We start from the raw sequence: 12,743 nt of genomic DNA on the forward strand, positions 1-12,743 counted from the left end.
TACGCTGCATCAGAGAAAACGGCTTCTGTGACTTTTTGGGGGCGCTGAAAAGGAAACCTCATCAACCGTGTGTTGATTTACTTTTGATTGGAGTGGGGGAGGTTTATTTATTTTAAATAAGGATTAATATTTTATTGTATTTTTCTTTTTAAACAAATCAGCTCTTTTCCCTCTGATTGTGTTGAATTATCTTTCACAGTAACAGGTTTTGTCTTTTAATGCTGGGCTCTGCTGGAACTTTGGAGAAGCAAAAAAATTTGATCAGAAGGTGGAAAAAAACTCCCAACAAAAATCACACTTAAAATCAATTCTCACAACTTGCTGTTAGGTTAAAGGGAGCGCTTAAGGACGCCGAAGTGGACAAATCGTGCAAGGAGAAGAAAATTACTGATCTTGAGAGGCAAATCAAGTCTCCAAATATCCAGAAGCATCCAGAAGATGTGATGTTAAAAACCTCCATAAGCCTTTTACCCTGTGTGCAGTTCCGGAAAGACCCAATTCTGATCTCTTGGGTTTTCTGGCAGAATTTGGATTTAAAATCTGGTATTTCTCAGATTCCATGATTCCATTTCAATAAAATGAAAAGTTGCTTCAAACAAAAGAAAAAAAAGCTTTTCACTGTTGGGTAGTATAAACCATTTATTGTTTGCATGTACAAAAATTGATTTACAAAATGTCAATGAAAGGCAGATAGGTTTTATGGCTGATACAAGATTCTTTTTCTATTTCAAATTTGAAAGATGTGCCCTAGAGTCCTCTGCGGCTTTCGAGGCCATCAGAAGCGCACGCGTACCCGCCATGAGTAGTTTGTGAGAACTTTGTCCCTTTTCTTTACGATGCAAGTGTACGTGCCTTCGTTGATGGCGTTGGCCACGATGGTGATGTGGTCGTCTTTCAGGGAGATGTAGTTTGGGTGAGAGTGCTCCAGCAGCTCCCCGTCTTTGTACCAGCTGAAACAAGAAGGCAGACGCTGTTCGAGTACCGAGTCGTCACTGCAGCCGCAGGGCGAGTGATGACGCGTCCCGTGAACTTACTATATATTGCCTCTCTTTGACGCGATTTTCTTCCCACAGCGAAAAGTTAGCTTCTTTCCCTCAGTGACCAGCTTGTGTTTGGTCCTGGGTGGAGTGGGTGTGGGGGCAGGAGTGGGGAAAGGAAATTCTGTAACGGGAATGAACACATTAGAGGGAAATGTGATGTGGATATCTAATCAAACCTTTTGAACGATTCTTTTGATTCTTTTAAGATTCTTTAAGAGGAACGGCCAATAATGGTCGTTCCTCTCTGCAAGCCGATTTGTTGACTTCATTTTCATATCTCACCACAAATTCTTGATTCTCACAAAATTATTGTTTGATGTGAACCACAACCATTGTAGATTACATGTCATGGCCACACGAGACGGAAAACCTCCAACCTGAAGTTTCAAGTCTTCAGCAGCCACCAACCATCTTTCAATCCCACTTTTAATACGATAAATTTCTTCTTGCTCCTTTTCAAAACGACCAGATTTGTGGACTGCTCAACAAATACTCGACCTGCTAAAGCTGGCCTAGCTCTAGCTGTGGACCTCTGCTTCTTCATCACATCTTGGCTGCCTCTCTGATTAATCCTCTTCGAGCTCCAGACTTTCAGTTTATATGAACAGCTGTTGGCACATCTACTGTTGTGCCATTCTCTTTCCATTCCCGGCTAATGGACTGAGCAGTGCTTGGTGAGATATCCAAACTTTTGGATATCGTTTTACCACCTAATCTGTTTTATCTGTGGGCTGTCTCCAGTCTTTATGATGCTTGCTTAAAGAGCTGAACAGCTGCATTTCTGCTACCACTAAATGGCACATAAATAGACTCTGTGTAGTAATTAGGTGTAAGTCACTGGTCAATGAATTATTGTAGGGTTGATCAACTTAGGTTTAATTGACAAGTGGTCATTTTCTTAAAAACCTGAGATTTCTCTGGAATCCAGAGGGCCAACCGTCTTTCAAAAGCATGAAGGGCCGAACGTTTCACAATATGCAAAATTAATTTAAAAAAACAAACAAAACAAAAGCATTATTTATGTGTCAGTCGAATTAAATACTTAGTAAATGAACAGGAAATTGTAGTTTTCTCTTATTATTAAATGTAGACATTAGTAAAATATAACAAAACAAGAATCTATTCGATTGCTGAACAGAAATAAAACATAAGTAAATAAATATGCGAAACATTTAATTCTCCATGAACAGAGATGTTCATACAGTAGGATCTATAGTTACTCTTGAAGGAATGCTAAAACTTCCCTCCATGAAATCCTTCAACTTGTGACAGAACCCCAAAATCAGCCTGTGTTTTTTGCCGCCATGTTTTTTCTTTCAATGTTAAGTTTTTTCCTGTCGCAGCACATCGCTAATTTTCGAATGAGAAATCGACGGCGCTCCACCCAGCAGCTCGGCTGAATCGGCACCGTCGAGCCGTGACATAAGGAGTTTGCCGAGTGTTTGCATTTCACAGCAGAACCGCAAAAAGAGCATTTTTCATCCCGCACTGGCTTCTGCTTGGACCATTTCTCTTTCCCGTTCTGGTCTAAGTGGACGTTATTAGTTAATCGACTGGAACTAACTTTAACCTAATAAACCATTCGACAATTAGCCGCAAGTCAATTCATTGTTTGCAGTAGATTTTGTTTCAGCAAATCTAAACTAGTCCAAAATAGAAGATGGGAATCTTCAGCTTCACAAATCTGTGGGCCCTTTGTGTTGGTCTGTCACACGAAATCCCAATGCTATTAAGACATATTGTGAAAAAAATTGTTTCATCTCAGTTCCATTAGCAATATAAAAATACAACATTGTTCCTCGATAAGCACCTCCACTAAAACCCGATCATCATAAATGTCATGATCCAGCCCTCATCTGAGAGAGTGATGCTGACCTGTCAGGGATTCTGTCATTTTAACATCTCCCATCTGGCTTCTGACAAACACCACAGAGCAGTCTGTGATCAGTTCTTAGGCTGCTTAACCCTCCTCTTGTCTTCGGGTCATTTTGACCCGAAGACAAGAGGAGGTTATTCTTATTTTTTTCGTCAAGTTCACATTTGAATTGCTCCAGCAGAAATTCCATCTGAGTTGTGAACACTGTAGGTCTGATTCAGGACTGTTAGATTTCAAGTTTCTGTATGCAGTTGCAATTAAAAAAATGTTTTATAAGGGCTTGTCCTCGGGTCATGTCAACCCGAGGGCAACAGGAGGGGGGGGAATTTGAAAAGATATCAGTTTTACGGAGATCAGTGATGCCATTCCATACTGTTTGCCTGTCCAGCTGTAATTTCCTTAGTCTTCCGGTCAGTCTGACCTGAGGCCTGGGTTTGGTTATCTTTATTTCTTTTGTAAAGTTCACATTTGGATTGCTTGAGCCTAAACTTCCCCCTGAGTTGTGCACACCATAGTTCTGATGCAGGACTGTTAGATTAAAGTTTCTGTATGCAGCTGCAATTGAAAAACATATTTTTTAAGGGCTTGTCCTCGGTCGACATAAGCCGAGGACAACAGGAGGGTTAAGAGCCCCTCATTTTCTCGTTAATGCCGCAAAAATCCCAATTGACCCTGTGCGTCTCTAACCCTCAAGCCACAGTCTGAAATTCCAGCGGTTTGGAGTCGCTCTGGAATTTTCCACAGCCGTACAGCGTCTCTGAAATCAACAATGAGGAACAGACTCCTGCAGGCCAGAAATCGTATCCTCGCGCTTGTCTCCGAACTGTCCCCCCGTTGCCGACAAAACCCACTGCGAAGCCAAGAAATGCGAGGGTTGTGATAGTTTAGAGGGGCCGTTTCCTGTTGTGCAAGAGGAGCATCCCTAAAGAGGCGCCCAGACTGCTGATGTGGTGGACTGCACGCGAAGCAGGTCCCTTTGGGTGGCAGCCAACAGGTACCAACTCGATGAAAGGCTTTTCCTTCAGTAGAAATACGCTTTAATTCCCTCTTAAATCACACACTTAGAAAAACTCCATCACAGCTCTATGAGGTTGGACCTGTTGGCTCCAGCTGTTTCATTGGCAAACGGTTCACAGCAGCTCTTTACGCTGTGAAAGCTTTCTCTCTCTCTCTCTCTCTCTTTTTTTTTTTCTTTTTTTTGCTGCTGCTGCTGCTCTCGGCTGCCTTACCGTAACAGAAATCACAGCTGGAAGGGCAGTGCCTCTGCATGAGCCTGCGCTTGCTGTCGCAATAGCCTTTCCGAGCCCAGGAAGGACAGATAAATAAGCGATCCAAACACCCTGGAAGAAAGAGCGGGGAGGTTAGAGGGTGGATTTAGGAGGAGCAGAACCAGACAGCAGTTCTCAGTCAGCAGCAAAAAGAAAAGCTGGATCCCCGATCAATTTTTTTTTTTGTGCCAACAGAAATGAGTCACTGTCATGCACACTAATGATGACTCATGAGTTTATACAATGTGCATTAATGCCACGTTGGCTGTCAGCGTCAAAGACCAACTCGGTGGTCTGTTTTCCCTTTGGTTCTGATCCAAAAATGTGTCACTGTCTGTTACTTAACCAGTTTCTAACCTGTTTGTCTTTCTGTAATTCCTCCAATTCCAGGATCAGAGTACAAAATGTCTCAGCATTTTTTTTTTGTCATTCACAGATGAAATTGATGGTTTTATTCAAATTCCTCCCTTCCTTGGCCTGCAACCCCAGCGGATTTTTGGACTAATAAGAGGGTTCAGTCTCTCGTGTCAGATGAGCTGGGATTTTGAAGGACAGATCTCAGACAGATCTCTTTTTGGTGTTTAAAACAGCAGAGATGATTAATCAGTTCTGTAAGACGTACTGTGTGTAAAACCAGGCAAAAGACGGCAATGGTGAGGAAATCAAATATTTCTTCCAAGTAAGTTATTACCAGGCACTACTTGGTAATAACTTAGTGCTTCTAATGTCTGAGATTTTTATGTTGTTGGAAAACTAGACACACTGCTAAGGCTCCAGTTACTTAAGAACGTCTTAGATGATTTACCAATGCACCAGTGTAGGTCTATTGCAGGGCAGGTGCATCTTACGTAAATACATTTTAAAGAAAAAAATCATTAACAATAACTTATTTGATCTAAAACAGAAAGAGAGGAATGATTCCTTCCACTGATAAAAAAACAATTTCATTTACAAATAAGTGTTTATTCTGCACAACGTTTTGCTTGTTTGTCATTTTGCTTCGTACAGATTGACACTCGCAAAACGTTCATATGAATAAGTCTGGCTGTCTGCTCTTTTAACTAGCCTACACGCCGCTGCTTTACAAATATGTAAATATGATTTAATAACTGTTGATTCTTTTGGTTTTCTTGCCATGACTGTCTAAGCTTTTTCAAACAATTCGGTCTTTTGTAACAGAGCATAAGGTGAATGCTTACATTTTTTATTATTCAAATTTAAATACCATCAATTTAAAAGGATCACATTCTTAAAAAATGCTGCAAACTCACAAAGTATAAACTATATATAATTATATACATATATATAAATATATATATATATTATATCTTTATATTTTATCTCCTTTTTGAATTTTTGCAGTTGAGTAAATGACAGCACTTGCACACCCGCAGCTCCAACAGGGATGTCTCAAACGTACCATAGAGACGGTGCAAACCCCAGACCTCATCCTGCGTGATCTGCTTGCGTCCTGTCAGCGTAGCATTCAGGTGCATTATAGCCTTCGGATCCATGGAGTGCATGAGTCCGAGGACGTGGCCGATTTCATGCGTTGCCACGTGGACGATGTCTGTCAGCCAAACCCCTGCAACACAAACACAACTGCTATCGCCGTTCTCTTAACTGATTGTCTGTGGGTACAAAAAATAAATCTTCCTGCCTTTCTTCCAGCTGAAGCGCATGTCTCCTAGAATCCAGTATTCGTGGTCATCAAAGTGGATCTCGCCCGTTGGAGGGAAGAAGGCGTGTGCCAGTTCACCCGTGATGCCGTCAAAGCAGTGGTGCAGGTAGGACTGCCAGCAGTCCGTGTGGTTGACCGGGTAGAATCCTGCCAGGACAGAGAGAAGAATGCAGACCTCTCAGTCAAGGAGGGAAGCCCTCACCCCATTGTTTGTGTGCTCTGTGCAGACTGCAGATGGGAAGTGATGAATTACCAAAGACAGAGAGCTCTTTGCTAAAGCCTCATCCTGCAGCATGACAACCATGCCTCTCCTTGTCACTGAGAATTTATGCTCGGCTCTTGACTTTCGTCCCAGAAGTACGAATAAAGCATAATTCACATCGCTTTGCTATGGAAGTTGTCAAGCATTTACAGTTTTTTTTCTCCTTGCAGAATTATGAATCGTGCTGAATATAAGCTTTGTGCCCCAGGCTCGGCACACGGCAATTTAAGGAAAAGCAACAGCAAAGCAGAACTCTGGACCGGGGCGCCAAGCAACATCTGTTGGAGACAGCAGCATGCAGGCAGAGCAAGCACCCACCAATCTTAATGTCTGCCTCCTCGTCAGCTGGCACCTCTCTGAACGAGAACGGGGAAACGTCACTCCACAGGCCAAAAGCCCTGGCAATGCCTCGACGCGTGTCGCTGGCATTTATCAGGTTTGTAGGAAAAGACAGCAACCTGTTGGGAAGCAGCGTGCCGTTAGTACTGATCTCTGTAAGTATTTCTCTCTGCAGCTGAGGAGTCAGCAAAAAAATAAAAAAAATCTATATATATATATATATATAAAAGAAAAGAAAAACACAGCAGCTACTGTTCAGTAGCACACAAATTCCCACAAGTGTTGCTGAGTACAGCTCCATTACTTCATCTTCTTGAGTATCTCAGCCAGGGTTTGATCTGTGCAGGAACTTTTAATGAGGGTTACGTGTTGATCAGATTGTCTGTAGTCTTTTTGTAGGGATTTTTAGATCACCGCAGTTGGTGAAATTCAGTGTTGGCTTTTCTAATTCAGTCTCACTGAAGAGTTTATGGGCTGAAATTGTTGATTCCATTCGGAATAAACAATTTCTTTTAACCACATCAACAGATGTCCGATTTAAGTACCTTTAGAAATGTTTTGAATATTTGCAAAGGCAGACTTTGACTAAAACGAAAGTATTTCTATTGTCCCGCTGAAACCAACGTGACTGTGATATGCGCATTGCTTCGAGTAAATTTGTATTTATTCATCACTTTCTGCAAACTGCAATAAGCTGTTTTGCAAATTGTGCTAATTTTACTAAGGTAGTGTTATTAGCAACACTCAAGACCAGTAAGGAGACCACATTATCTAGTCTTGGTCTTATCTAAATCACAACTGCATTTCTACTTTTTCTTATGTCAGCCACAAACCTGATGATCTCAGGAATCTCAGAACTGTTTTTTTTTATCTTGTGACTAGCTTGCCAGATTCATTGAACAAGTAGCGCCATGTAGCTGAGGGTCTGCTGACATACAAGTGTGGGTTCCCTTAAATGTTGTGGCATTGCATCTGTCTGAGGAAGTACCAGATCCTCAGATACAACAGATGTGTTTCCTCTCAATGTTTGTATGAACAGCTGCATTGTTATGAACAGAGCAATGATCATGCAAATTGTGTCCCATAAGTTTTTTCTTCCTCCACTTTGGTCTTGGTGTTAATGTCACCGCTCTCAAAGTCCTGCTGTGCTCGTGTCTACTTAATGGTGCTAGTAAGGGAAAAGTGTGTGAGTAAATACTTATAAGTTAGCTTGAATTTGTCCCATTTGAGCTGCTCTGGGGTCAGGGTGTAGCGCTTGTTCCTGGACAGGTGGAGGACTTGTGAGCGGGCCTCTTTGCGGATCCCGATGACCAACATGGTGGTGTGAGCTTCTTCCTTGGACAAAGCAAAAACCTTTAATGTTTCACATTACAGATTGCGAAGTGAGGACAGAGTTTGCGGAGTTTGAGGTCAAAGTGAGCACCTTCGGCTTCACGCCGTATTAAAGATCTAGTTCAGACATTTTGAAGTGGATTCCTGTTAAAGGTGAGGTGGGTTCCAGTGCAGCTGTCTCTGTGTGGCCCGTTGCTATTTGATCAACAGCTGGTATAACCAGGGTCTCCCACCCTTCTCATTCATTTACTGCTGGAGAGAAACTCCAGCTCCCTTATTCCCTGCACAGTGGATCTAACAGCAAAATGGGGAAGATGCTTGATCAAAAACTTTATTGGTTTCAATGGTCTCCTAGATTGAAGTTGTCAAAAATATTGAGCCATGCCTCCATATTATTGAATTTGGGTATTCCAATCACAACAAAATGCAGACTGCTTCAACAAGCGTCAGTGAAAGAATGGGTTGCTCTTGAGCTCAGTAAATTTCAGTCCAGTAACTTGATAGGATGCCATCTGTGCAATAAATCCACTTGTGAAATTTCCTCCAAACTAAATATTCCACAGTCAATTGTTAGTGGTAATATAACAAAGTGGAAGTTACTGGGAACAGCAGCAAGTGAGTCTTGAAGTGGTAGAGCACTTAAAATCACAGAGTGGGATCAGCAGATGCTGAGGCGCGTAGTGCCCAGACTCAGCAGACAGACTTTCAAACTTTATTTGGCCTTTGGATTAGAACTGTGACTAAAAAGCTTCATGCAATGGGTTTCCATGGCAGAGCAGCTGCATCCAAACCTTACATCACCAGTCACAATGCAGCGTGTTGGGAGCAATGGTTTGAGCCACTACTGGACTGGACTCTGAAGCGGTGGAGATGAGCTTTGGAGCAATGAATCATTCCTCATTTGGGAACTGAATGGATGAATCTGACGTTGGCAGCTGCCAGTAAAACTCCCATTTACGACTGCATTGTGTCAAATGTGAGGGACATGCTGCTCTCAGCATGAGCTTTCCTAAATAAATTATTGTTCTATCAACCTTCCAGACCACTCAGGTTTTCTGGATCTGGTCTGCTCTCCATCCCCACAACCGAACTCGGAGCAGCAGCATTCAGCTTTATGCTCCACTAATCTGTAACAAACTTCCAGAAAACTACACAACTTCTGACAAAATGTAATGTTTATCGCTTGTTTGATAATTGGTAACTGTGACGCCTTTATGATGTAAAGTTCTTGGAACCATCTTGTTGCTCAAAAGTGCCACACAAGTAAACTTGACCTAAATCTTGCATATATTGGCTTAATTTGACAGCAATATGATTTGCTCCATTTAGCTTTAGATGTGAGCAGATGTTGGTCAGACTGTCTGGGCGAGTTTTAAACGTTTATTCTAAATGCCCGGTCCATTACCTGGTGGTGAGCTGGCTGACAGAGGGCGACTGCACCGTTCGATTCCCTTTCTTATAGAAACACAAATTCCGCTATTTAGAAAAATCATATGCTGTGAAAAACACAAGGAGCCCCACATATCACTTTTATTAAGATTACATTGTGAAGTATATTATTTTAGCAGCACTTGAAAGGATTGCTGCTTTTCTGTTTCACGTAAATGCAATTGGATTGTGGTTAACATTTTAGTTTGATATTTTCGTATAAATGCTGTGCTAATTTTACTAAGGTAGTGTTATTAAAACTTATACAATGTTTGACCTGCAGCATTCTAAGAACATCAGGCTGCAGACTCAGTCGAAGAGCTGGCTTGTCTCACTACAGAACTACAGTACATTTTATGAAAAATACTACATTTTCTTCATGTGTGTCATTACATCATCGTGGAGTATGTCAAAAACTTCGCCTGTCGCCGCTTGTTCTGTAGCAGTACCTGTCTGGGGTTAAATGGTATGACTCGATGCCAAATGCAAACTACAGCACCCTTTATTTTGCATTCCACACCTTATCCTCTGGATCCTGTTCCGGATCCGCCCTGTCATGAGTAATATATTACTTCCTTTTCAAAATACTGGTGAAACAGAGGCAGGCGCATTCTGTTGGGAAGCTTGATAATGTCTCTCACTCGACTTTCAAAGAATGCTCCTTTCCTTCCAAGTTACATCCCCAATATGCTCTACTGACCTCCGCTGACACACCACAGTCATGCACTCGGTGACTTATGAGGTGTCTGATGTTTTCAGGCCAGCGCAGCGCTCTCCCTCTCTCCATGTGCCGTGTCACTGCACATTGACACTCACGCTTTGGCTCAAATGAAGATGAATTGGGGGAACTGCGAGGACCGAAGGAGGCTCTCTCTAGACTAAACCTTGAAGCCGTGAGTGAACTCGCAGACCAAAACATGCGGGGAGACGTCTCTGAGGACTCCGGAGGGAGTCTGGAATAGTTTAGGCTCAAACTACTAAACAAGGGATTATGATTTTCATTCTTCATCTCCAACACACACACACACACACACACACACACACACACACACACACACACACACACACACACACACACACACACACACACACACACACACACACACAAATCCTTTTTTTTTTCAGCAAATGCTGCATTTTGAATATAATTAAAAACATTGTCTGTTTGTTGAATGATGTACATATGAGTTCCTTGAAATTTTGTTTTTTTTTTCCTTCACATTTTGTCATGCTGCAACCACATAATAAACATTTACCACTGGGGTTTTCTGGGATAGACTAACACAAATCAAAACATAAGTACAAAGTCAAGGGTAAATTTACGTGGTTTTCCAAAATGTTTTAGAACAAATAAATCTGACAAGTGTGTCATCTCACAACAACAAATTTTCCGTTGAGATCAAATAAAGTATTTTTTTGGGCTCCAATTGAATTCCGTTTTTTAAGCTCTCTTTTCCAAAGTATCGCAAAATAACATTTGGAGCGGCCAACTTCAACCCCACCAAGAGCAAAACGGATCTAGCCTGTAGGGAAAGGTGGCAAGTAGAAAAGTCGCAGTTGAAAGAAAGTAAGAAGAAGTCCTGCTTTCAGTTTGCCTCAGTGAAAGAAATGTAGGAAGATGCTCTGGTCAGATAAGACCAATACAACATACTGTCTGAGGTGGAGCACTAGCACTTCATATTATCCTGAACACGCCATCCCCACTGAGAAATATGGTGGCTGCATCATCCTTTGTGAAAGATTTATTCTTTTTTTTGTTCTTCAAGAAGGCCAGGAAAGCTGCTAAAAGTTTAGGAGACACCGACTCTAAAAATACGACGTCTGCTGTGAATTTTTTTTTAGATCAAAGCAAATTTATGGTCCAGTCAAAGCCCACGCCTAAATCCCGTTAAGAATATCTGGCAAGACTTGCATATTAATGTTCACGGACACTCAATCTAAGTGAGTTTGTGCTATTTTGCAAAGAATATTTGACGAAATATGTAGCTTAATACATAAGAACACCACACTGTTCATATTATTTGCTAAAATAAATAAAGAAAAAGAAATCTATGAATCATCTTTCATTTTATGCACTTCTCTGTGTTAGTCTATATCAGAACATCCCCAATAATTAAACTTAAAAGTAAGACAGAGATGCGGTAAAAAACAAAAACAAAAAACCCCCCAAAAAACAGAAGAACTTCAGGTGGTCCAAATACTTTTACAATACACAGTGAACCAAATCTTTTTCTCATGCCGGATTTATTCTGTCAGTTTATCTAATAAAAGTTAACGCAGCAGTTTTCTTGAATGGCAGCTAATAAGAAAGTGTGGCAGAGGAAATGACACAAAGCTGTCCCTCAGGCTCTCCATCACTGTGGGTGGCTGGAGAGAAGTGAAGTCATGTGGAGGGGAACACATTTTTCCTATTCACTGAAAACATTACCTTACAAGGATCCACTTTGTTGCCGAAACCAATTCTGGTATTCATCTAACGTCAACTGAGCTGAACTTGAACTGGAGCTCATGTCCATTACTTTAAATGAGTCCATCTTTTGTTAGTGATTAGGCTGAACAGTTAATACCAATTAAAGTCCTTTATGATGAATCGTAAATAAATAAATAAATAAATAATAATAATAATAATAATAATAATAATAAAGACATCAGGAAATTATCCAGCTCCTTAGACATCTCAAGACATTCCACATAAAGAGGCTTGTCAAATGTTCAAATCCAATCTTTTCACAGCACTCAGAATCTTTTGCAGCACAAGTGCTGTCTTTAAAAAGTTAACATTTAGTTGAAACTTTCTGAAAAATCACGATTATTTGGGGGAGAAATGTATCATCTGGGACAGTTATATAGACAAAATATGTCGTAAAAATTTTTATCAAGAGCTAATCAGCGCCTTAATTAGTTCAATGCGCAGCTCTACCCCCGAGTCCTCCGGGTCACAGCATACCTCTAACCTCCAGGAGGGAAACGCGGTGGTTAGATGCATCCCTGCGAACAGGAGGCTGAGCAGCGCGGCGGTCAGCAGAGGAGCGGAACACCAGTCACCGCTGCGTAAACCTCCAGGAGTCCCGCAGCTCGCCATGGCTGCAGCACTGTCACACTTTGGGGAAGTTTTTTGCGTCTGTCTGCGAAGAAAGCTCCAACCATCGATGCCCGCCTGCGCTACTTCGTGCCCATTTCGCGCAACTTTGCGTGCAGCTTTCTGTCACTCTGTGCGGAAGCGCAGTCCAGCCCGCGGACCGCGTAATGAAAAGTGCAGACTGCGCATCAGCTCTGCTCGTCTCTCTTCCGCTCAGCAGCACGCCTGCCTGCCTGCCTGTCTGCCTGCCCGCCCGCCTTGCCAGCGGGCTGGATTCACGTTGCTGCAGTACGGGCAGGGGGTCAGTGTCGAGACGACCTAATGAAAACCAAACGCCCTGTCCGTCGCACCACTGCTTCCAACCACAAAACCTCAGTTAAAGCACTATCAGATGGGTTGCTCTGTTTCTCTCTCTCTCTCTTTCTTTAGTGTTTATGT

The 12,743-nt window shown here is 42.0% G+C and overlaps 1 protein-coding gene across 1 annotated transcript; it reads right to left on the reverse strand.

Moving 5' to 3' along the window:
• Positions 1-621: 621 nt before the first annotated feature.
• Positions 622-12,670, reverse strand: mmp23ba (matrix metallopeptidase 23ba). The gene is given in 9 exon segments (XM_055048609.1): positions 622-950; positions 1,035-1,161; positions 4,146-4,256; positions 5,605-5,769; positions 5,845-6,012; positions 6,446-6,585; positions 7,665-7,801; positions 12,174-12,332; positions 12,335-12,670. Coding segments are annotated over 9 exon segments (1,221 nt in total). The 5' UTR covers positions 12,374-12,670; the 3' UTR covers positions 622-775.
• Positions 12,671-12,743: the final 73 nt, after the last annotated feature.

This window comes from Poeciliopsis prolifica, unplaced genomic scaffold (genome assembly GCF_027474105.1).
Source record: "Poeciliopsis prolifica strain line A6 unplaced genomic scaffold, Auburn_PproV2 SCAFFOLD027, whole genome shotgun sequence".
NCBI lineage: Eukaryota > Metazoa > Chordata > Actinopteri > Cyprinodontiformes > Poeciliidae > Poeciliopsis > Poeciliopsis prolifica.